The 26,976-nt window shown below is 36.1% G+C and overlaps 1 protein-coding gene across 7 annotated transcripts in view; it reads right to left on the bottom strand.

Annotated features, from left to right (window-relative positions):
• The window catches only part of MAP2K4 (mitogen-activated protein kinase kinase 4), a 59,100-nt gene that overhangs the window by 11,302 nt on the left and 20,822 nt on the right, over positions 1-26,976 (bottom strand). For 4 of the 7 annotated variants that reach the window (XM_063292711.1, XM_063292710.1, XM_063292712.1 and 1 more), the window contains 4 exons: positions 22,169-22,264; positions 11,074-11,248; positions 5,532-5,651; positions 3,961-4,080 (listed from right to left, as the gene is read on the bottom strand). In XM_063292711.1, the coding sequence (XP_063148781.1) occupies positions 3,961-4,080; positions 5,532-5,651; positions 11,074-11,248; positions 22,169-22,264 (511 nt within the window). The remainder of the gene's footprint in view (positions 1-3,960; positions 4,081-5,531; positions 5,652-11,073; positions 11,249-22,168; positions 22,265-26,976) is intronic. The other 3 variants (XM_063292714.1, XM_063292713.1, XM_063292716.1) reach the window with 1 other exon arrangement.

Raw genomic sequence — 26,976 nt, forward strand, 5'->3', positions numbered from 1 at the left:
ACAAAACACCTTTCTTCCTGCTCCATATTTATAGACACACACACTCTTTTCCCATACACAGAGGCAGACACATATTTACTTATCTTTTGTTATCCAGGGCAGGGATAGTTAAAACCTCAAAACAGCCACCAACTAACTGATGCCTTTCCCAGGACCTCACAGCTGGCCACAGCTTCAGCAAAAGATCGTTACCTTGTTGTGGTGCTGGAGCTTGAGCACCTCAATGATGCCATGAGCAAAACCATGAAGGGCCACCCAAGACAGGAAGGTCATGACAGAGAGGTCAGACTAAATGCGATCCCTGGGGAAGGTAATGGCAACCCACCCCAGTATTCTTGCCGTGAAAACTAAATGGATCAGTACAACCAGAGATATGTCGGTATACCATCGGAAGATGAGACCCCCAGGTCGGAAGATGGTCAAAATGCTACTGGGGAGGAACAGAGGATGAGTTCAACTAGCCCCAGACGGGATGACACAGCTAGCTCAAAGCCGAAAGGACGGCTAGCGGCCGACGGTGCTGGTGGTGAACGGCAAATCCGATGTTCTAAGGATCAACACACCACTGGAACCTGGAATGTATGACCTATGAGCCAGGGCAAATTGGATGTGGTTATTGGTGAGATGTCCAGATTCAAGATAGACATTTTGGGCGTCAGTGAACTGAAATGGACTGGAATGGGTCACTTCACATCAGATGACCACCAGATCTACTACTGTGGACAAGAGGACCACAGAAGAAATGGAGTAGCCTTCATAATTAATAGTAAAGTGGCTAAAGCAGTGCTTGGATACAATCCAGAAAACGATAGAATGATCTCAATTTGAATTCAGGGCAAGCCATCTAACATCACAGTGATCCAAATATACGCCTCAACCACAGATGCTGAAGAAGCTGAAGTAGAGCAGTTCTATGAGGATCTGCAGCACCTACTGGACAACACGTCTAAAAGAGATGTTATTTTCATCACGGGAGACTGGAATGCTAAGGTGGGCAGTCAAATGACACCTGGAATTACAGGTAAGCATGGCCTGGGAGAACAAAATGAAGCAGGATATAGGCTGATAGAATTTTGCCAAGACAACTCACTCTGCATAACAAACACTCTCTTCCAACAACCTAAGAGACAGCTTTATACATGGACTTCACCAGATGGACAACACCGAAGTAAGATTGACTACATCCTTTGCAGCCGAAGGTGGCGGACATCTATACAGTCGGTAAAAACAAGACCTGGAGCTGACTGTAGTTCCGATCACGAACTTCTTCTTGCACAATTTAGGATCAGACTAAAGAGATTAGGGAAGACCCACAGATCAGCTAAATATGAGCTCACTAATATTCCTAAAGAATATGCAGTGGAGGTGAAGGATAGATTTAAGGGACTGGACTTAGTAGATAGGGTCCTGGAAGAACTCTGGAGAGAAGTTCACAACTTTGTTCAGGAGGCGGCAACAAAATACATCCCAAAGAAAGAGAAAACCAAGAAAGCGAAATGGCTGTGTGCTGAAACACTAGAAGTAGCCCAAGAAAGAAGGAAAGCAAAAGGCAACAGTGATAGGGGGAGATATGCCCAATTAAATGCAAAATTCCAGAGGTTAGCCAGGAGAGATAAGGAATTATTTTTAAACAAGCAATGCGCGGAAGTGGAAGAAGACAATAGAATAGGAAGGACAAGAGACCTCTTCCAGAAAATTAGAAACATCGGAGGTAAATTCCAGGCAAAAATGGGTATGATCAAAAACAAAGATGGCAAGGACCTAACAGAAGAAGAGATCAAGAAAAGGTGGCAAGAATATACAGAAGACTTGTATAGGAAAGATAACAATATCGGGGATAGCTTTGATGGTGTGGTCAGTGAGCTAGAGCCAGACATCCTGAAGAGTGAGGTTGAATGGGCCTTAAGAAGCATTGCTAATAACAAGGCAGCAGGAGACGATGGCATCCCAGCTGAACTGTTCAAAATCTTGTGAGATGATGCTGTCAAGGTAATGCATGCTATATGCCAGCAAATTTGGAAAACACAAGAATGGCCATCAGATTGGAAAAAATCAACTTATATCCCCATACCAAAAAAGGGAAACATGAAAGAATGTTCAAACTATCGAACAGTGGCACTCATTTCACATGCCAGTAAGGTAATGCTCAAGATCCTGTAAGGTAGACTCCAGCAATTAATGGAGCAAGAATTGCCAGATGTACAAGCTGGGTTTAGAAAAGGCAGAGGAACTAGGGACCAAATTGCCAATATCTGCTGGATAATGGAAAAAGCCAGGGAGTTTCAGAAAAACATCTATTTCTGTTTTATTTACTACTGACTGTGCGGACCATAACAAATTGTGGCAAGTTCTCAGCGGTATGGGGATACCAAGTCATCTTGTCTGCCTCCTGAAGGATCTGTATAATGACCAAGTAGCAACAGTAAGAACAGACCACGGAACAACGGACTGGTTTAAGATTGGGAAAGGAGTACGGCAGGGCTGTATACTCTCACCCTACCTATTCAACTTGTACGCAGAACACATCATGCGACATGCTGGGCTTGAGGAATCCAAGGCTGGAGTTAAAATCGCTGGAAGAAACATTAACAATCTCAGATATGCAGATGATACCACTTTGATGGCTGAAAGCGAGGAGGAACTGAGGAGCCTTATGATGAAGGTGAAAGAAGAAAGTGCAAAAGCTGGCTTGCAGCTAAGCCTCAAAAAAACCAAGATTATGGCAACCAGCTTGATTGATAACTGGCAAATAGAGGGAGAAAATGTAGAAGCAGTGAAAGACTTTGTATTTCTAGGTGCGAAGATTACTGCAGATGCTGACTGCAGCCAGGAAATCAGAAGACGCTTAATCCTTGGGAGAAGAGCAATGACAAATCTCGATAAAATAGTTAAGAGCAGAGACATCACACTGACAACAAAGGTCCACAGAGTTAAAGCAATGGCGTTCCCCGTAGTAACATATGGCTGTGAGAGCTGGACCATAAGGAAGGCTGAGAGAAGGAAGATAGATGCTTTGGAACTGTGGTGTTGGAGGAAAATTCTGAGAGTGCCTTGGACTGCAAGAAGATCAAACCAGTCCATACTCCAGGAAATAAAGCCAGACTGCTCACTTCAAGGAATGATATCAAAGGCAAAACTGAAATACTTTGGCCACATAATGAGAAGACAGGACACCCTGGAGAAGATGCTGATGCTAGGGAGAGTGGAGGGCAAAAGGAAGAGGGGCCGACCAAGGGCAAGGTGGATAGATGATATTAGAAGTGACGGACTCATCCCTGGGGGAGATGGGGGTGTTGACGACTGACAGGAAGCTCTGGCGTGGGCTGGTCCATGAAGTCACGAAGAGTCGGAAGCAACTAAACGAATAAACAACAACAACACAGCTGGCCAAGGGAGACTCAAGCAGTTGTGATGGGAAGTATAATGCATGGACTGATTCTTCTTCGTACTTAACTAGTATGGTTTAACAGGCAGTAGCAGCATGATTGTGATTGTTTGCAGAATTTCATCCTATGCAAAGTTCTCACCATCACAATGAACATCATTTAACTTGCCAAACTGTTTGGATCCTTTTCCAGTGTCAATCAGGTGAGCATTAAGTAGTGGGTGCAGAACCGTTATGGATGAAACTCGATTTTATCCTTTCTACAAGATTCTCTGCATTACAATTCTGTTCCGTGCAATCAACCAAACAGCTGACTGGGTTGATGCAGGGTGGGGAGAGGGGGCCCTTGGTAATACACACATGCACATACACAAACTTCACAGTTAAACATTCTTAGCAAACAAAATAAGCCATGTTAAAAGAAGTCAGCAGAGTACCAGAGTTCTTTCAGAAACAAGCCTTAAATAAATCAAACTCATTGCTGTCTAGAAGCTGGTTTGGAAAAGCAAAGGAAAGCAAAGCAAAGCAAAGCAAAAGCATGCACAAAAAAAGAGGATTTTTAAAAGAAAACTTACAGCTAAAGTGATTTTGCCTAGAATTTCTTCTGGAATAACGTCATCTAATACACTATATACATATTTGTAAAATTTATCAAACGAGGTAGACATGAGCTCCATACAGATCCAACAGTCACCCTAAACAAAGGAAGAAAAAGGTTTATTATTTTTATTGTTAAAGTGAAACAAGTATCTTGGATGTTCTGTGTTAACTTTTTCTGGGGAAGAAAATGTAGCAATGGAGATCTTCTCACATAGATCAAATTCACATACTCACCTATTTTATTAAAGAAAAAAGCTTTTTTTTAAAAAAAATTACATATTAGTTACCCTCTAGAACCAATACTAGAATACCAGTATTTAAAACAAGTATTCTAAAATACCCATTTTTGTTTTGTTGGGAGGTTGCATAATACCTTGATAACTGATAATACCTTGGACTGCAAGAACAAATTATTCAATATTGGATGAAGTAAAACCAGATTGCTCACTGGAAGTACTAAGTAGGAAGCTAAAACTAAAGTTTAAATATTTTGGGCAAAAAGCAAGAACATTGTATAAGACCCTGATGCTTGGGAAAATCAAAGCCAATTGAAAAATAAGCCAACAGAAGACAATGTGGTTAGATACAATCAATGATGAAAGAAGTATGAGCTCACAAGAACTCAAAGAAGCGGTTACTAATAGATAATCCTGGTAAAATGGTTTGGGTCATGGAGAGTCAGAAACAACAACAAGCCATTTAATAGCTCCAAGATTTCAAGGCGATTAGCTTGTAATTTCTTGAAATTTCTCTTCTTCCTTCCAACATATATAACCAGTTTTCTTCAGATGATAACTACAATTTCAAACTTCTTCATAACCACCGCCTTTTCCTTACACTAAATAATATGCTTTAATGCTTGTATATTTAAATGACATTGTCCTTTACTGGCAAAAGCAGTCAATTTCATTATATAGGGAGAACTGGTGAAATTATATTTGGTTCATAAGTGGATTAAATTTCAGTCTATTTCATGAAAAAAATGTATTCCCACTTAATGGGGCTCTCATACACGGCAGAAAATAGAACATTACGCTGTATGACTTTGTGTCCTAAAATTATATATTATATATTATATACTACCGACTATCATTATGTTCCTTGGGCTTTTGACATGCTGCACAGTAGATCAGTTTCAGTAAGCAAGCTTCTGTAAAAAGGCAAGTTTGGACAGCATTATCAAACTACTTCTCTGAGGTGCTCTTACAAGGAAAGCATCAGACATGTACCCTTTTAGATTACACTAGACAATCCATGACCCACTTCGTCATCATTTCAGAGATATTTCCTTACCTAAACAAAGAAACAGAATGACCACGGGTGGGCAAAATTCAGTGGGAGCGGAAGTGACTTCCAACTTCCTGCTGGCTTCCACACTGAGTTTCCTTGTTGGAAGCTGGCAGGGAGTGTCAGAAATCTCCCTCCCTCCCTCTCCCTTCCTTTCCTTTAATATCTTGCCCTTCAATTAATGCATGCTATTATCCATTAAACATTCTGAAAATGCCTAAACTTTTGGATGCAAATTAAGCAAATTCTGAGTGCCAACCTCTCTGAAGAGTGCTCCATAAAACTGAACAATATACGGGCAGTCACTACTTCGCATTACTACATCCAAATCCATTAAAAGCTGTTTCTGTTCCTTTTCATCCACTGTTGACCGAATTCTCTGAAAGGATAAACACATATTATCATTAAACTCACAATAAGTCACAACAGATTTCTAAAATATAAATGGATGTTATTGATCTGAAATATTCTCAAAGGGGAGAAAGTCCTAGCTTGGCAAAGACTTAAAGTTAACAGAAAAAAATTAAACCAGTTCTTTATTTACAGAACACATCCTAATTAGTAGTCAGGCGTAACTAATCCCAGAGAGATAATACCACAGATACAAGCTAACACCAGTCAGAAACTTATCTTGATGCAAATGTGTCTTGCTAACTGCAGCAGTGTTTCCTTGCAACACACACACACTTCCATGTTCAGTTCCCAGCTTCCAGTGGGGCCCTCAATATGTCTTTTCCAAGAAGCCTTTGGTCATACTGTAGTGTATTTTTTGAAATAAGGGGAATGGAAGCCAGGAGGTGCTGTTTCTCAGTTGCCGCTGCAGCCTTGTGGAATACCCTCCCCTCAGAATTCTTTCTCACTCTGCAAAAGCTACTGAAAGAACTTTTCAGAATAGCATTTGGTTCAATAGTTCGTTATCATCTTTAATTTATTTTACTATGAATTACTTACCTAGATTTAATTGTTGATACAAGTTTTTTTTGGTTCTGTTATCATCTGTTTATTTTTCAACACCAATATTATTAAAATTTGTCTTGACTTGTTGTAACTCTGAGTAGTTATTTGTGGTTTTAATTCATTGATATTTACCCTGGATGTTTTAATGTATGTTTTTGTTGATTTTTTTAAAACTGTGGTGAGTCAACAGAGATTCAGCAATATATAAGTAGAATAAATAAAAAAAAATTGAGCTCAAAGTTTTGACTTCGAAACAGTCTGACTACCATTACTGCAACCTATCCATTCACTTACTCTAAATGTCGTTCCCTCCTCACAATGGTTGTGCAGACAACTGCTAATTCCATTCAAGCAAAGAAAAAAAAAATCCAAGGACCAATGAGTGAGTCACAGATCATACAATAAATGTTGTAAATTTTTAACACTGAGAAAATATTTTCCTAAATAAACTGGATAAATTTTACTTATTAAACATTATCTGATCACTGTATATAAAAAGGAGATTCAAAAGTATCATGTATAAATATATTAAACACTTGGTATTTCTTGTGCAATTTATGCTATGAAAAGGCAAGCTGAATTTCTACATTTCCTTTTAAGGAAAAATGTTTGTAAATAAATATTTCTTTAAAAAAAAACAATTCACCAAACACAGATATAGCTGATGGAAATCATCCATTTATTTTTTCACTAGTTGTAACTTGGAAACAGTTGGTAAAACTGTAAGATATAATGAAAGCAAGGGCACCATTAGCATTCTCAAAGGACAGAATTCTTGGCAAGCAATTCCATACTACTAAAAGTCCTTGGATTATATTAAACAAAGGAAAAGATGGACTATCAAGACTTGGCTGGCAGGATCTCTGCATGTGGGTCTATATCATGTTCTCGTTCTAATCAATGCCAATTTGCTATTTCATCTGTTCAATTTTTTTTATTGTGCTTCGAAAACCATTTGCAACATCTACCATAAGGCAGGCACAGGAATTCTTTATCTGGTGAACATCAATTCTTGTAATAAATTTTGGAAGACAAAAATTTTAATTATGCAAGTTGGCAAAGAAATATGACCCTATGGAGACAAAACGACTAATTTATCCTTTGAAGCAATGAATCGATTTTGACAAGCTAAGAAAGGTTTCCAAATATGCACTACATGAATTTTCTATTATGACTGGTAGAATTTCTAAAACAACATTGTATCTCAGCACATTTTTTCTAACAACTGGAATAATTGGGGAAATTATGCCATTGCCTGAACAGTGAGAGCAAGAGTACAGACAAAATTATTACTGTATTAAAAAAAGTAATACGGCATTAACCTATATTAAAAGTAAAAGCACTGAGTCCAAAATAAGCACAGCTTTTCACAATTTCTTCCTATTAAGGAAAGCTTTGTAAAGCTAAGTATCATTGAATCACAAGGTATCTGATACCTGATGAACCTTACAGGAACATCTGAAGCAAACAATTCCAGTATGTTTTTCTATGAGGCAGACACAGTACAGGAGTATTAAAATGAATATTCATAATAAGACACGGGATTAATAAGGAGAATGAGGACTGTTCAAGCGTTACCAATGGCACTATTATATTAATTTCACCTGAATCACGATTTTTTTACTATTTAAAATGGTTGGTATCTGTTCACAGCAATGCAGTAACTTTATCCTAAATTGGTAAGTAGAATAGCAAACTACACTAGAATCTTTTCACATTTACACTGAGATCTGCAATAAATAAAACAGCACCGCAACTATGGTGAAGTGAGTAGATGGCTTGCTTTTTTTGTTTTCCTCAGCTAAAGATCATCCACCTTCACGTTGGTGGATGGAACTCATCTAACAATCAAAGGCTAAATTATATCCAATGAAAAATGCTAAACTACATCCTGGATTAAAGTCATTAGCTAATATGCTTAGAACTGGCTGACTAGACTCTTTAGAAAAGACAAACTCAGCAGCACCAAATCATCTCAGGTCTGCATAGCTGTCTTTCTTGTCTTTTTCTCACCTGAACCTCCTCAACCTTGTTCACTTCAGTTGCTATTTGCAGCAAATAGCACAAAGTGTTTTTTTCAGAAGGGGTATGAAACAAAGGATTAATCTCTCCCTCACAGTTCTGACGCAAACTGAGGTTAACTTTTTGTTAGCAATTCTAAACAAACTAATTTAAAACTACGTTTGTCACTAAGTTATAACTAAGCAATCATATCTCACACAAAAAATCCTTATAACAATAGTCTGCTCATATTATGGGTCTCTAGACTTCACTTCACCGAAATACTGTATTCTCAGTGCTCCTCCAAAGAACAGTTGTCCAATCTACTTTACATGAGAACACAGAAAAGCAGACATCGGAAGATTTTGTTTTATTCCAGAGGTATGCTCCACCTTTTCTGGGCAAACTCTTCCAGAGCTATCTATCATTCCACACCCCAGAAAACAATAAACAAAGAATGCATCTGTTTGCTTGGAAGTTATAGATACTAAAGATACTTTTTATGCAAAAAACAAAATCTTGACTCTAAAATACATTAGAAAACATATCAACAATTTCTTCTTATAAAGTTGATTCAATATTTATTTTCTTCTTGCAGTGTCTTTAACTCGAGCAATACCATAGTTATTTATGGCAATAAATAAGCCATCAGTTCCTCTAACTTTCATCATTCCCCTCTAGATCTAACCATTCCTTGAATGTTAAGATTTCCTATAACCTATGTACTGGCCTGACACCATCTGTAAAGTAGTTCTTTTGAGTTTTTCTTGAATTATCAACTCTACTAAGCTGCAAGGCATCCCAACTCTTGAGTTTGTTCCTATTTTATAAATTTCCCTCCTGACTTTCTGAACAATCTTTTGTTGAAAGAAGTCTGGCACTTTATTGCCACTTCCCTTAGAAATTCAGAATTACCCCTCCTTAAGTTCACTTTTAGCTGCCATTGAACAGATGTGACAGAAAAAGCTGATGTAAAAATTTCAAGCAAGCAAACCAATATTGAAAAGCATAAAGCATATAGGTATCCTAGGTAAGATTAAAACTGTACAGTCTATAAAAGTAATTCTAAGCCTAAGTATAATATAAATAATGAAGATGGCATAGCCTAAGCTGACAAGTTGAAACCCATTCCTACTTTTATAACATTTTAGAAGTTCTGCTAATGCTTCAAATCCCCACAGGAAGTTTCTCTGAATTTTTTCTCAGAATCTCAGAATTAGCCTACGCTTAACCTCTCTGGCAGAGCTATCAGAACTATATCAGCTTCTTCCAGAGCAAATACTAGATGGGTTGTTATAAGCAAAACTCATACCCTATTCACTTTCGTAATGTCTCCAAAAACATAATGGATGAAAAAATAATTATACCATACCTACAATGGACACTTTTAAACAACAGACTTCCCACAATGTCATGTAAGTGGGGCACTAATCACACCTTTTACATTATATCAAAAAGTAACAATGAAAAGGGCGGGAACATTTTCAGACAAGTTCATATTTTTTATTTCAGTAATTCAGCTTTCACTTCCACACGCAAATAAGCCACAGCCTCAGCTAAGATCCTTCCACATTTTTCTAGCATAAAACGTGATTTCATGGAGCAGCAATCCTCTACTCAGAATAAATTACACCAAATTTAGGACAAAAGAAGCTAATCTCATTCCATGTTCTTTGAACCTCTCATGGCCTGACCAGTGGGACATAACAAAATTATTGCTGCCTACTGATTGGTAACTGTATTGCTGGTTTTAAATTCTCTGCTATAGAGAAGTTAGAGTTCATGACTAGTAAATTATTATTGTCTCTGTGCTTATATTGTACTTTTTCAATGCAAACGTACAGTATGCACTGTGGATGTGTAAAAAAAATAGATATACTGTATCTATGTAATTAAAGTTTCAGATTATAAAATGTAAAACATTATTTTACTAGTTTGTTTAGCTTTTCAGGCAGCATCTGAAATGTAAAACATACACTGTGCATGCATTAGGAAGAAGCCTTAAGCTAATAACCAGACTAATGTATTTTTGGTGCTATTATGTTGTTAGGGTCAATTCGTGTATACTAAGTGCATTTCTATTGCTTTTTGCTGGTCTCAATGCTGTAGCTGTGCAAGCAAGCTGCAAAAAGCATGCTTAACTGTTGCTTCCACTGTTAGCTATTGGAATTTTTAAAAGTTTTGATTTTTTTTTTTAAAAAAGGTTCCCACACATTTTCCACTCCCACTCACCCCTTTATTGCTACAGAATGAAAAATGAGGGAACAAGAGTGAAAGCAATTCTCAACATTCCCTGTGACAGAGCACTCAAATCATGTCTGTTGGGTAACAATCCACTTGAAATGTTCCAAGTGGTCATATTTTGTTCAGAGCTCAGAACAAAATATTTTCATTTCATGCACACTCTTAAGAGAGTGGAAGGAATAGGAATGAGGAGAACTGATTCCTTCATTCTATTCATTGATGTAACTTAAAGACATCTACATTGCTGCTGGAGAAAAGCTGTGAAGAACATTTAAAATTCCATAAGCACATTAAACCAATGGCCTGTCCATGAAAAGGACTGTACCCATATCACTACAACCTTTCAACTTTTTAAAAATCCCATAATATGCATATGCACACAATTTTTAAAAAGAATGGACTTATTTTCTTCAAACTTTGTATATCACATCAGATAAACCAGTAATAAGACAGTTCTCTCAGCCAATACAGCACTTATAAAGTACTGGTAGTGAGGGAAACAACAGACACTTGTTGAGTGCTAGATGGATGAACATTAAATTCTCCATCATGTTTTGCCCCTACTGTTGGAAGTACAAATAATTATGGGCATCACCTACTTTAACAGCCATAATTTGCCCACTTGGTTTGTGGACCATTTTGTTGACAGAACCATAAGCGCCTCGTCCAATTTCTCCAAGGTCTTTCAAGTCCTCTGCAGTAAAATCCCAATGTTGTTCAGGGGAAATCTTCAATTTTCCTGATGATTCAATGCTGTGTGTTCTCAGTCTCTCTCTGTCAAAAAATTTGGGAAGGAATTTTTCCACATTTTAAATAGTTTAAAACTTTTTTCAGCAGCACTAATTAAAAGCATTTATATAGAGGAATGTACATATAGCTAATGCAAAAAGATAAACTCCAAGAAGGAGCTGGAAAGGGGGCAAAGAGCAAGATACTAACTTAATTGTAACTACTACAAAAGAAAAGAGAATCAGTTATTTTTTTACATTATGTCAATTTTGAGGATAAATTCCTGGCTATGCTAGGAAATGGTTTATAATTTGTCTCTTTAGAATACAGTAATTATATGGCAATAACTACCTGTCTTTTCTCTTTTATTATCTGTATTAATAATATCATTAAAATTTTACATCTGTAGTCACTGCATTTTTATAAGAATTGATCTTAACAGAAAACTAAAAAATTAGAAGGGCTTTATCTCTTTATTTAACTTCCAAAAATCATTATAAAGTGACTATTTTTGTTATATTTGTAAAGTAAATTTAAAAGCCACAGAGCTACTGCTGCTCATTTTTATCCCTAAAGGAAGGAAGGGTGTCTAATTCTTATGATATAAAAAAGACTTGAATTGTTAACACTAAACTCTTTAACTCCTACTGTGGAAATGCTTCAGAGTTACATTTGAAAACTCCCACACTGTTAAACCTGATTATCTCAGCAAGTAAACCCTATCTTTTACTTCTAAGATATGGCTCTTTTTAGGAATGATGCTAAGCTAAGATTTGGAATTGCATGAATAAGTCTCTGCATATTCTTGCACATTGTCTTTTATGGTAAACTAGTGTGCTATTGCTTTTGAACAAAATAATAATAATAATATGACTGCAAATCAAATAGAAATATATAGTTTTATTGAGGTTTCCAATTTTGAATTGATTGAAAGATGTGCATAAAGATATGAAGGAAACACATATTATGTAATGACATATTACATATGAACACCAACTTCCTGAGGATTCTGACCCTTTTTCTCCCTCTATTACAATATTTTATGGGATACAAGCTATACAGAACATAACCCTAATGGAGGACTGAGAGACACAGAATGAGGCCATATCACACATGTGGACGTGGTTGGATTTTTAAGGAAGATTTTTGTTTTTTCTAATTTTCTTTTGCTGTAACTGTGATATGATATTTTAGGTTGACTTTACATTTTTCATGTTTCCACCACAAAATGACAGGAAACTGTGCTGCCAGTCTTCAGAAATCATCCCAAAGAATTTCAAAGGGTGCTGGAAAGGGCTGGAGGGGGAGGGGAGGAGATTACTGACCTCTGGGACACAGAAAACCTAAAGCATATCAAAGAAACATTTTTAGGGTTGCATTTCAGAATCCTCTTTAATTAATATGTACCTAGATGTTCAATGCAGTGAAGCTTTCTAACATAATTTATGAATAAATAAAAAAAATAAAACTGAAATAAAAAGCTGAGTGGAACTGAAGTTCAAGGAACAGAAATTAAATTTTAAGCTTTGCCATGACACTCCTAAAAACAATCAGCCCCATCTGTTAAGAGAGCCTCATACTGACACTGCGGATTCAGTATTCCCATGTTTCTGCTGGCTTACTGCAGATTATCAGTAAAATGAAAGTGTTTACATTTCAGGAGGAACTTGAGGGTGGGGGAAGGTGTCAGATGCTATTGAGGAAAAAAACCCAGACATCTCAATCCTAGAAAAAAGCACTTGGATTCCATAATTGCCCTCTGCAGCCCATATTGCTGAACATGTAGAACTTGCTCAAAAGAAACAAAGCCTGCTGTTGATGATTGATGATTCAGATGAAGAATTTAACTAATGGCAAAAACAATTATGTCATCACACCATTACATTTGTCCCCACAGCCTACTGGCTCTTTATTTAACGTCTTGGACGTCATAGGCAGGTAGCAAGAACATAGCTCATGATCACCTGAGACACCATATTTTTTCTAGGACTCACAGTTATAACATCTTCCAAATGGTTCTCCCACCCGAATCGCCTTGAAAATATTCACTGCCCTCAGCTACTCAACTAGATCGATCTTAGTTTAATACAGCCTTGCAATGAATAAACATAATAAACAACTTTAGTGGAAATTAAGTTTTTAACTTAAAATCAAATACCTACTATCTTTGTAGTTCTATTATGTATAGAAATGAAACAATCATTGGCTCTGTTTAACAGTTAGATACATAAGCAAAGTTACTTCTTTTCCATCCAACCTAGAATTAGTATCATCATAATCTAATTTATTCAGACTGTAGTTCATAACAATTTCCCATTTTTAAAAAATCCTTATTACAAACATTTGAAATTAAATTCAAAAGCATGATCATTTGGAAGAAATGAGAGATTAAAGCAGGATTCAAAGCATATAAGCCAAAATATTTTTAAAAAGTCAATACAGGTTTTTGCAAATTCTGTTAAAAAGTGTTAAGGTTAATACCAAAACATCTTCATTCTCAATAAGCACTTGGAAAGAATTGATGTTCAAATTATTTACAGAACTACACTTTGACAGTTCAAAAGAGCAACAAACAAACAAAAGGGCCAATTCCAATCTTCATCTTTACTGATGTATCGAAACCTAAGTATTCTTGAGAGTAAATCTCAGTAAACAAGAGGGTCCTGTGCTGAGTTGGACCATTTGAAATGAAGCACATTTAATCTCTACTAATTACCTATTTACGATTGAGGATAAACTAAAGCTCATGTAACTATTTTGCAGCAATGATGGAAAGAAATGTTCTTCCCATATGACTAACATATTTGCACAGCTATTTCTTAAGATGAGGAGTTTGTTGCATCTAGTGTTCCACTCTTTGACATAATATACATGGAAACAAAGTCAGTCTTTCCATTTGGTGGATAAGTTTTATTTGTGTATCTAAGTAAAAATGCTTAACCATGGAAGGATGCTTGTGTTTTCACCAAGAACTTTTTTATGAATGGTAACTATCAATCTCCTGCCAACCTAGCAGTTCAAAAACATGCAAATGTGAGTAGATTAATAGGCACCGCTTTGGCAGGCAGGTAACAGTGTTCCATTTAGTCATGCTGGCCACATGACCACGGAAGTGTCTACGGACAAACGCCGGCTCCTCGGCTTTGAAACGGAGATGAGCACCGCCCCATAGAGTCGAACACGACTGGACTTAATGTCAAGGGAAACCTTTACCTTTACCTTTAACTATCAATATTATCCCTGTTAGTATTTCCTACATTTCATTTTCCTACAACCTCACTGTTTACAATCCTTCAGAACATCCACAAATGAACGAGGAACTGGAATTCTGCATTAGTATTTCATGTATCTCATTATTTAGCATGTAATCTACAAATGTTTATACCATAATCAATCTCTTTAGCTTTATAGTTGCCACAAGGTTCTACAGGCTATACTCACTATCAAGCTAAGTCATGTTAATCAATGGCTGGTGAACAAGCCAGGGCTAGCAGTATTTACAAACCGTATTTAGTGCAATTCTAATTAGATGCCTTTGTTTTTGTTGGTCCTCTTGCCTTTTTTTATTTGTATTAATAAGAGGGCTGGGATATGGCATATGAAAAAAGGAGAACAAGTCAGGAAAACACACCCAATTCTTACTTTCTTGTTCACACATATGAATAAAGTAGTTACTCATCAATACACAAGCCACAGATTCAAATTTTGACTTAGTGCACAATTTGGTTTATTCACTGATCTCATTCACATCATGCTATTCTCCGAACAAACCACAATGTAGTTTAATGAGATGAGTACATCCTGCCTGTTGTTTTTGCAACAAAGGGGCGGGGGAGGGCAGGGCAGGTAACATGGTATCAATTTAAAGTTACTTGAAATAGTAAAGAGGAAGAAAGAGGAAATTGCATACTGGTTTTCATAGATTTAAAATTGTCAATATCCCAGGAGTTAAACAGGATCTACATAGTTAAGAATTTTATACTGTTTTATGGCTCCTTGGGGACCCAAAGACTGTCTCTTACCCTGTTCATTAAAAGGATTCAAAGATACTATTTGATATATCCTACAGTCATCTCATCTGATGAGTCCCTCAGGTCAGAAGGTGTCCAATATGCTACTGGGGAAGAGCAGAGGGGAATTACAAGTAGCTCCAGAAAGAGTGAAACGGCTGGGCCAAAGCCGAAGGGATGCTCAGTTGTGGATGTGTCTGGAAGTGAAAGGAAAGTCCGATGCTGTAAAGAACAATATTGCATAGGAATCTGGAATGTAAGATCTATGAATCAAGGTAAGCTGGAAGTAGTCAAACATGAGATGGCAAGATTGAACATCGACATCTTGGGAATCAGCAAACTTAAATGGACAGGTATGGGCGAATTTAATTCAGGTGACCATTATATCTACTGCTGTGGGCAAGAAACCCTCAGAAGAAATGGAGTAGCCCTGATAGTCAATAAAAGAGTGGGAAGAGCAGTACTGGGGTACAACCTCAAAAACTACAGAACGATCTCAGTTCAAATCCAAGGCAACCCATTCAACATCACAGTAATCCAAGTCTATGCCCCAACCACTGATACCGAAGAAGCCGAAGTTGATCGGTTCTATGAAGACCTACAACACTTTCCAGAACTAACTCCAAAAAAAGATGTCCTTTTCACCATAGAGGATTGGAATGCTAAAGTAGGAAGTCAAGAAATAACTGAAGTAACAGGCAAGTTTGGCCTTGGAGTAAAAAAAATGAAGCAGGGCAAAGGGTAATAGAGTTTTGTCAAGAGAACATGCTGGTCGCAGCAAACACTCTTTTCCAACAACACAAGAGACAACTCTACACATGGACATCACCAGATGGTCAATACCAAAATCAGAATGATTATGTACTTTGCGACCAAAGATGGAGAAGCTCTATACAGTCAGTAAAAACAAGACCTGGAGCTGACTGTGGCTCAGATCATGAATCACATGATCTTCTATTGCAAAATTTAGGGTTAAATTGAAGAACGTAGAGAAAACCACTAGCCCATTCAGGTATGACCTAAATCATATCCCTTATGAATATACAGTGGAGGTGATGAATAGATTTAAGGGATTACTTCTGGTAGACAGAGTGCCTGAAGAACTATGGTCGGAGGTTCGCAACGTTGTACAGGAGGCAGCAACTAAAACCATCCCAAAGAAAAAGAAATGCAAGAAAGCAAAGTGGCTGTCTGATGAGGCTTTACAAATAGCTGAGGAAAGAAGGAAAGTGAAAAGCAAGGGAGAAAGGGAAAGATAAAACCAAATGAATGCAGATTTCCAGAGAATAGCAAGAAGAGATAAGGCCTTCTTAGATGAACAATGCAAAGAAATCGAGGAAAACAATAGAATGGGGAAGACTAGAGATCTCTTCAAGAAAATTGGATACCAAGGGAACATTTTGTGCAAAGATGGGCACAATAAAGGACAAAAAAGGCAGGGACCTAACAGAAGCAGAAGAGTTTAAGAAGAGGTGGCAAGAATACACAGAAGAACTATACAAGAAAGATCTTAATGTCCCTGATAACGACGATGATGTGGTCACTGACCTTCAGCCGGACATCCTAGAGAGTGAAGTCAAGTGGGCCTTTGGAAGCATTACTAACAACAAAGCTAGTGGAGATGACAGTATTCCAGGTGTGCTATTTAAAATCCTAAAAGATGATGCTGTTAAAGTGCTGCACTCAATATGCCAACAAATTTGGAAAACTCAACAGTGGCCACAGAATTGGTGAAAGTGAGTTTACGTTCCAATTCCAAAGAAGGGCAATGCCAAAGAATGTTCAAATTATTGTACAATTGCGCTCATTTCACATGCTAGCAAGGTTATGCTCAAAATCCTACAAGCTAGGCTTCAGCAGTATGTGAACCGAGAACTACCAGAAGCACAAGCTGGGTTTCGAAGAGGCAGAGGAACTAGATATCAAATTGCCAACATTCACTGGATCATGGAGAAAGCAAGAGTTCCAGAAAAACAACTACTTTTGCTTCATTGACTACACTAAAGCCTCTGATTGTGTGGATCAAAACAAACTGTAGCAAATTCTTAAAGAGATGGGAGTACCAGACCACCTTACCTGTCTCCTGAGAAACCTGTATGCGGGTCAAACAACAATTAGAACCGGACATGGAACTACTGATTGGTTCAAAACTGGGAAAGGAGTATGACAAGGCTGTATATTGTCACCCTGCTTATTTAATTTACATGCAGAGTACATCATGAGAAATGCCGGGCTGGATGAATCACAAGCTGGAATTAAGATTGCCAGGAGAAATATCAACAACCTCAGATATGCAGACGATACCATTCTAATGGTACAAAGTGAAGAGGAACTAAAGAGCCTCTTGAGGAGGGTGAAAGAGGAGAGTGCAAAAGCTGGCTTGAAACTCAACATTTACAAAACTAAGATCATGGCATCTGGTCCCATCACTTCCTGGCAAACAGAAGGGGAAGAAGTGGAAGCAGCGACAAATTTTATTTTCTTGGGCTCTAAGATCACTGCAGGTGGTGACTGCAGCCATGAAATTAAAAGGCGCCTGCTCCTTGGGAGGAAAGCTATGGCAAACGTAGACAGCATATTAAAAAGCAGAGGCATCACCTTGCCGACAAAGGTCTGTATAATCCGACAAAGGTCCTTTTAGGGGGAGATGGGCAGTGATAGAAATGTGATAAATAAATAAATAAATAAATAATCAATCAAAGCTATGGTTTCCCCAGTAGTGAGGTATGGCTGTGAGAGTTGGACCATAAGGAAGGCTGAGCACCAAAGAATTGATGCTTTCGAACTGTGCTGCTGGAGAAGACATTTGAGAGTCCCTTGGACTGCAAGGAGGTCAAATCAATCAATCCTAAAGGAAATCAACCCTGACTGTTCATTGGAAGGACAGATACTGAAGCTGCAGCTCAAATACTTTGGCCACCTAACGTGAAGAGAGGACTCACTGGAAAAGACCCTGATGCTGGGAAAGACTGAAGGCAAAAGAAGGGGACGGCAGAGAATGAGATGGTTAGATAGCGTCACTGATGCAATGAACATGAATTTGAGCAAACTCCAGGAGACAGTGGAGGACAGGAAGGCCTGGCGTGCTATGGTCCATGGGGTCACAAAGGGTCGGACACAACTTATCGACTGAACAACAAGAGTCATCTAACAGGGATAAAGGAAAGTACCTTCCCTGCAACCACCATAATTTGGAACTCCTCATCAAAATCATTTTTCTTTTTCATTCATGATATTTCATCATTTATGAACATACAAGTAGTCCTCATTTAGCAACCCACAATTGGGACTATTTTAAATTAAAAGAAATGAGCTTTTAGAATTGAAATGTTTAATTATACCATTTGCTAGAGCAAACACTATGCCAAATTAAGCTTTGCCTCTTCAACAGAATCGTAACTGGGCATGAAGATTTTTCTCTTCTCCACCCCCTCTCACTAGATTTGTAACTAAATAGGATCAATCCTAATAATTTAATAACCTGTTTGTTCTCTTTCTGCAGTATTTCTACTTTTACTCAATCAAATCAATCAAGCTTACAGATTTATAATGATTCCGTTCCCACAAGTCTGCTTGAATAGATCAATGTTTAAACTATGCATCTGAAACAGAACTTTTTTCAAAGCAGATATTCATCAGACAATATTCATCAAACATTTTTCTTGGATAACCAAATAGCCCAATCACTTTTTCTGTACCCTCTCATTTCATTTCATTTCATTTCAATCCATCCATCCATCCATCCAATAACCTTTTCCCAGGTGACTTTCATTCAGAATCTTGCCCAATGTTTCCCAGAACTCATCCTTATTTCTTATATTAACACAATTCACTGAAATATAACATGGGTCATCACCAACCTATGAAGTCTTACTTTCATATGAAACTACAACAAACACAACCTTAACCCATATTTTCGAACATACTTAATGTCTTCATCATCCACTCACTTCAAGATCAAATCACCTTCATTTAAATCTATTACATCCTTCTCTTTTTTCTTAATTTCACAAGCAAACTATGTATCTATTTTTCTTTCTTTCATTTCATTAATTCATTTCCTTACCATTAACTCTTCTTACATTCCAATCTTCTATATATCAAAGTAGTCACCAGATGGGCCCAAAGATATTTACCTCTGACCAGGGCTTTGGTCAATCAAGGCTTTCACATAATGCTTTTTATATATGTGAAGGATTACACTAGGTGATCAGCCTTAGTCATCCTGTACCACATGTAGCATTGTCTGCTTTGAGAATTCTGCTTTTTCTTTTCTAGGCCTACATTAAATTCCACTTTTTCAATGTCAGAAGAGATATATAGGACTGGTAAAAGACATCTATAGCATTGCAGAAATTGGGAAAAGTGAAAATACAGAGAATAAAATTGCCTACCAGTCTTTCTCATTCTAAAATAACAACAACATATCAAAGTATGTGAATACGGTATACAGAATATGCCAGTTTTCAAGCAAACAGTAAAGATTTTTTTAAAATGCAAAAAGGTCTCTAAGCAATAACTAAGGCCAGTCCACTATCACGGCACACACATTAGGCACCACCACTAGTTCTCTGTGCTTGGGCATGAGCATCTGCAACACAAAAGCTTACACAAGAACAGTTTCTTTTCTAAAGGATCCACACCAAAGCATGGATGGGCCAGTGATATGCCAGAGAGGTGTTTATGGATTCAGGTCTATGAAACTGCTCCCTAGTTATCGTACGGAGCCTCTTTTCACCTGAGTAATGCAGAAAATAAATGTGTACATTTTGCACATCAGTATGACACCATAATTAATGAACTGATCTAGGTACAAAGAGAGGCCCAACTATCTTTCTTTTGAGTTTCTGAGAAACAGCTCATAAAATGAAATAAATATTAGGCTTATTTATGTGCTAAGATTAATTATCCTTTGACAAGGATTATAAGAAAAGAGGTTCTATAACTGGAATATTTTATGGAACTTCAAGTCACCTCTGGAATAGGAAATGATGTTTATTTGTTTAATCTAATGTATACAATCAAATGTTTCTTAGTTGAGTAAGGCATTAGAAATTTCCATTTTTCTGTCTGTATTAAGACAGAACTAACACAATTATACCCACTGTTTAGAACCACATTATCTGAGATATCTAGGGTCAGAAAATTGTGGCTTTCCAAATAATGCTCAAGCCCCAGTAGCTGGCTAATTGTGAAGGATACAGGGAGGTAGTTTAGCAATATCTGTGGTACCACAGGTACTTCACCTCTGTTGTGTAATATTGCCTGACTCAGAAACATGGTTTTCTAAGAGTACTGCTGAATATCTCTGAAAAACCTCCCCAAAATTTTCTTTTATCTCCTTCCTAAGACCAGCAGCAATTAAAGGAAAATGTATTTTAGAAGGCTCACATTCTTACTTATTGGATTGCTTGAGAGTGATATGTATCATTTGAAAGTGGATTCAGAGCAAATCTTACACAATGCAGTACCTTCTTTTGATCATCTATAAATGTATTCAGCAGATACATGTTCCACATTCACTCATCCACCATTTTTTAATTTACAAAATGATAGGTTATCTAACTGTAGCTTCTGTTGTAAGACAGGTATTTGATTACAAGTTTTAGAAGTATCTTTTCAACTGAGTCTTTTTGAATGCATAAATACTATTTATAAACTTAATTTGGTATTATCCTTAACATTAGTGTAATATTTAATCACCTTATTTTGGCTACCCTCTGGTAATCTGAATCTAAGTAATGGACATATTAGTTAAGTAAAATAAAAAATGAAGTTAAAATTATCTAATTATAAAATGGTTTTAAGAAGTTAATGTATATTCCAGGAGAATGAAATCTGTTTGTTTGAAGCATACTGAAGTGACTCATTACTACTTGTTGAGTATTACATACAAAGTTTATACATTTATTTATTCAAAGTTTATTATGTGTTTATTTACCTATCAAATTACATGCATATCCAGACCTGTATATATACCTTAAAATAAACTAAAAAATAGGAATTGGAAAATGTTATTCAAATAAACCTCAAGCAGACCAACACTCCTTTTGTTGTCTTGTGATCTTTGAAAATTTTTAAACCTATCACATTTTCCCCCCTCTATGCCCTCTGCAACTATCTTCTTTTGATAATGAACTTGTTCTCTTAAACATGCAGTATTATGTCACGCATAATGATTTTTTTAAAAAGGCAAGCAAGACTTGCAAGATGATGGTGTTCTGCACTGGAGGAGAAATCTAGTTTGCAATCTGCAAGGTCTTTACACTGGCGTTCGTCTCATCCATTAGAGAAAACTATTCTTTGGGCACCATCTGTTGGCATAAAAGAAGAATTGAGCTGAATCCCATCAAATTCAGCTCGATCTCAAAATAAATTACTGAGATACATTTATAACCTTCACACAACTGCCATTGAAGTAAGCAACATTATGTAAAGTACAAAAAAGGAATAATAGTATGCCAAATAAATTAAAAGAATGTGATGAAAAATAATAACTAAATCTAGTTTACCAACACCATTCACTGTACCTCTCAATCTCTTTACTCTTGCAAATCATCCTTGCTTCTACCACATTTATGCATTGCTTCGTATATTGTTTTTTTGTTCTTTAAATGTCTTTCCTTTAAATGTATTTAATTTAAAAAGAAGTCTGTTGTAATCCAATACAAAGTATTTTTGAGAATGCTAGCATTATTTTTACAATACAGTATCATTTTAACAGAAGTGACAGTTAAAAGGGACAGAACAATGGTACTGTAGATATGAACACAACAATAAGTTCAATTATACAGATATAATGAAAATGTAGATTGACGTTATTCAATAATTTTACAGCTGTATTAATTAATTCATGAAATGAAAAATTCCTGCAAGGTACTACAATTGTGCTGGTGATCTCTTTTTGGCTGTTATGAACATATTTGATAATGGGCTAACACACAGTTATGCTTACTGTAGCCTGCTGGAAAGTTTCACGATCATCTCCGCCTCTCTCCTTTTGAACGTGAACGGGGCAATGTGATTACTACCCATTGTTGCTTGAGTATCACTTCAGCCAGGAAAAGGATTATAAAAATGACAGGAAAACACAGTGCTGTTACCATATAATGCAAGAACACATGCACACATAGTCACTGAGAAGACAACCTGCTTTAGGCAAAATATACACATTTTCTTTTGAAAAATATAAAGAGGCTATAGTGTACAAGTTAACTTGAAACCCTTGTTAAAATCATTGTGCATTAAACTGCACATTAAAAAAAAAGTAGGTTATAATCTGAGGCTTACTTGAAAGTAAGTCACACTGGAATCTATGGAATTTACTTCCAAGCAAATCCATTACATTTTAATTTCAGGTAAAGTACCTTTAGTTATCATATGAATTAACTACAATTAAGTTGTTAGCTAAACTGATAAATGATCTTCATGATGCACTGTATTTTTTATCACATTGTTTCATCATATTTTGACAACAAAAACCTTACCAGTAAATTACTGCTGGTGTCTTGGATCAACCCATCAGGAGTAGTAACTATAATCTGATTTTTAAGGTGGAATGGATTTAATTCACCATGAAAAACTGGAAAGGCTAGGGGTATTTTCACTGCTCATTCAATGATTTCTTGAGGAACAAGTTATTTCCAGATCCTATTCTTTCATTGATATTACCAGGTAAGAAATCTCCTATATTAACTCTGACATTCTCTAATGGAGGAGGTGGAATAAACTGGGGAGGGGGGAAGAATTAATAATCCTTTCACAGAAGAAGCAGACAGGAGATAATACACACAAAAATGACTATATCAGAATCTCCTGAACCTTCTGCTTAGCAAGGATAAAGAGATAGCTAATGCTTTTATGTTTTTTTGAGAACTTTCTTTTTATTTTTAAAGAAAATCCAACTAGAGCTTCCTAGTAAAAAGTGAGGAAATAAGATCTTCTGCTCTATTAATCAATATTAATCATATTGAGAATTCTAACAGGATGGGAGGGAGTGGGTGAATTCAATGATCCTTTCTGGAAAAAATTAAAACATACATGGAAAACTCAATCCTGAAGGCAACTTGTCCAAGGATAAATTTAAGATTACTACAGCAAGATCGATACATCATACATAGGCAGTCACTGGAGTCATCACAATTCCTAAAATCAAGACATGTGAATGTGTCCTTTCAAATACTGAAATAAGGGTGCTTACGTATGGCACTAGACACGAAATTCATCAATCATCAAATATAGCAATAATTCTGTCTAACTCTGCGTTCTCAACTTTTTTGAGACAAAGTAATCTTCTTTAATTGTTTCAGCAGTAATTATTTTAAAGTAGTAATTTCATATAATTGTTATCAAGAATTTTACTGCAAATACATTTTTCAGACAATGAAGAATAGAAGATTTTACTTTATTCCTCAGTTATGATCCTCAATTTTAGAAAGTGAGAATACATTTGCTCCAATCCTTGAAACGTGTACAAGTCATTTCAATTCTCCTCTCACAAGAAAGGATAATGCCAGTTGTTCTCTGGTGAGAGTTCTAGAATGTGTTTGGATAGTTATACAGTGCACCCCTACACAGACACTGAACCCACAAGTGGGACTCCAAAATGGTGCTGAAAAATTGCAAGTTTAAAAGAAAATTAACCTTTTTAAAATTCTAGACACACAAAATTAAAAAAAAAAAATATGTCCCAGATCAACGCCACATCTCACTTGATATGGCTTAATGAAAGCAAAGTCCTTTTTAATTTGAACTGCAACAAGAGGATCTAAAGGAATGTCATCCAGCAGAGAATTCCTACAACCACCTGCAATCTTCATAATCAAGAACTTTTGTACTTTTCCATCAGGTTCTGGAGCCTACTTTTTAGGTTTTGATATATTAGCCTGACTTATCAGACCAAATTAACTTTCTTTTAGCAAGCCAACTCTAATAAGGATGACTCTTCCTTCTACAAAAACTTAGCTATTCCCCTTGGATATTCTGAACAATTCTATATCTGAAGAGAAGTTAATGACTTTTAGGAAAAAAGCTCCTAAGTTGGCACTTATGAACCAAAGTTTAAAGCTTTCTGACCACATCATCTCTTGCCCTCTCTTACTGTGGTCAGTTCAGTAGTGCAAAGCAAAACTAACATAAACGACTGAATAGCAAGTATTAAATCGTGATCAAAGATAAATTCTGAAGAAATGCAGCCAAACCAAAAATCTATGAATTCTAAAGACCAGAGATTCAGTTTTGATACTGCAACTAGACCACAATATATAAGATAGAGCCACCTTGGAAGAAATTATATCTAGCTAAGAAATTTGCATGCATATTTCCTTGGATTTCTGGCGTGGTTGTGCAAATAGTTATCTAATATGATTTCTAGCTCCCACCTCTGAACCTATGCTGAAATCAAGGAGCTTATGCCCAATGCTTTAAAATTTCACAGCAATGCAATAGGAAGGAAGAAGCATAATTAATATTTCCATATTCTAGTTTCAATTTAATTCATCATAGCTGCTTAAATCACCAATAGTAGAGGTACAGAGGAGTCTTCTGTCACAAGCTCATATCCCTATTACAGCAGAATATGTTAGTGTACATTTCCTATTTTCTGTACATTTTATTTTAAATTAAACAATATATAAAAATATATATAATATTCTACATACATCGACTATCTCCACCAGCCTTCAGAATAATCTATTAGCATTTTTTATAAAAGACTAATCCTGTATCTGTATCTAACATACTGAAGCCAAGCAACAGATACAAAAGATATGTAAATATGAAAAATAATACTAATATAATACAGACCTTACGTGAATCCTCACACAGTGGAGGATTACCTATATTAAGACTGCATGGTGAAACTAGCAATGGAAAAGTAAATTATAATGTTTAAAGAACATGAAATGTCATACCACACTGCATAGGAGAAAAATGATATACTTTATATACTACGTAATAACTAACTCAGAAAATCTAACTCAGAGTAATTCTGAACATATCAATCATACTCTAAAAATATTCAAACACAGTAAATGATATTAAAAATAGCTTTTTACATTTGTCAAACTCGGATTCTAGAATCAATACAAATATATTGTAGATATGTTATAGCTTTTTAATCACCAAGACAGCAAATCAAATAGTATTTACAACATAAAAACTCATATAACTTCTCAAGATGGAACAAAAAAAAAGAACATACAAATTTTATATTACAGTAGTCTTATTTACTGGCACAGCCAAATTTAAAAAGTAGATTTTTAAATAATGGCCTTTAAAGAAGATATATTTCTTTATGTAAAAACAAGCTATGACTTTTTAATAGAAAGTCCATCAGGGCAACCTAAGCAGACCCAGATTGCAACTTTGCAACCAAGAAAAATATATCTAACAGATCATTTTTGTGAAGAATATACACATCACTAAGTACTTCCTTTTCCATTATCCTGAAAGAAACAAAGATTAACAATTTTAACTTTCAAAATGGTGCATCAAGACACAAAACTGGCCACCTCATAGGAAGAACTATCCTCTATGAACTTTCCTATCATTCCTATGAATAGAATGACAAATTATTTCACAAGAGTTATCAACACAGTTGTGTACAGCTGCACCACAATTTAGAATCAATAGCAGCAATCAACAGTACAAAGAAAATTTGGAAGACTGGAAAGTACAATTTAAGCTAGTTACAGCTTTGGTCTCTGTGTCCATAGTCTTCTATACTACATAATAATCTAAATAATTAACTCAAAACAGGTATAGAGTTCAAGAATACTAATCATAAAGCTTTTCAAAAGATTTGTGAAAATTTTCTTCTAGATGAAAAGGTCCTATTTGTTAACTTATAGTCTCCTAAAAATCAAGCTAAATGATGAACATATATGACAGAAGTATTTAACCTTGAAGACTTCAGTGCAATTATACACATATCTACATAGAAGCAGGTGTATTGAATTCAGTGGAACTTAATCCCAGATAACTGGATTGTAATTTATAACCTAAATTTCTCAAAGTAGGTGATTCTATAAGGCAAGAAAAATGATACAATGGGTCTGATTATTACCCAACACAATTTATATCATGCACAGTCTTTCATAGATTAAAGAATAGATTTATTCACTGAAAAGGATAACAGTGCTGTATTTATGTCAAGCACAAGTTATACTGGGATTGAATTGGAACAATCCCAAACTCACTATAGTCTTGGAAAGTTAATTACCACAGAAAAAGCTTTCTCCCATTTTCTATTTTGATAACGCCATTTAGCTTTAAGGACATAGCAATACTGCCAGTAGCATAATGTGAAATTAGGGACGCCATGATTTGATCCTAGAAACTGTTATGACAAAAGCTGCTATCACCAAGAGAAATTCCAATTTAGAAGTCACTGGATGAAAACATCACTGGTAACAAAAGTCTCTAGAGCTGATGGATGCCTACTAAAAATAAGTTTCTTGTAAAGAAGTAAGTTATCAAAAAGAGAAGAAAGAAGCACATTGTGAAAAAGGCACAGGAAATACGAGGCCAGTACCAAAAGACTGAGACTGTAGAGTTCACGTATTCTAATGTAGGGAGTAAGTCCTGAAAAACTGTATGACGGACAAATCTTGCTTTTGTTTCTAGAGGAGAAACTTGAAATTCTTTAAGAATATGAACATACATACATACATATATACATATATAAAATGTCCATGTTTTCTAGCTTTTGGATCTCATCATTTAAATATAACCTCATGCTGACTTCATTATGAGGAATACATC

Source organism: Candoia aspera, chromosome 2 (genome assembly GCF_035149785.1).
Source record: "Candoia aspera isolate rCanAsp1 chromosome 2, rCanAsp1.hap2, whole genome shotgun sequence".
In the NCBI taxonomy this organism is placed as follows: domain Eukaryota; kingdom Metazoa; phylum Chordata; class Lepidosauria; order Squamata; family Boidae; genus Candoia; species Candoia aspera.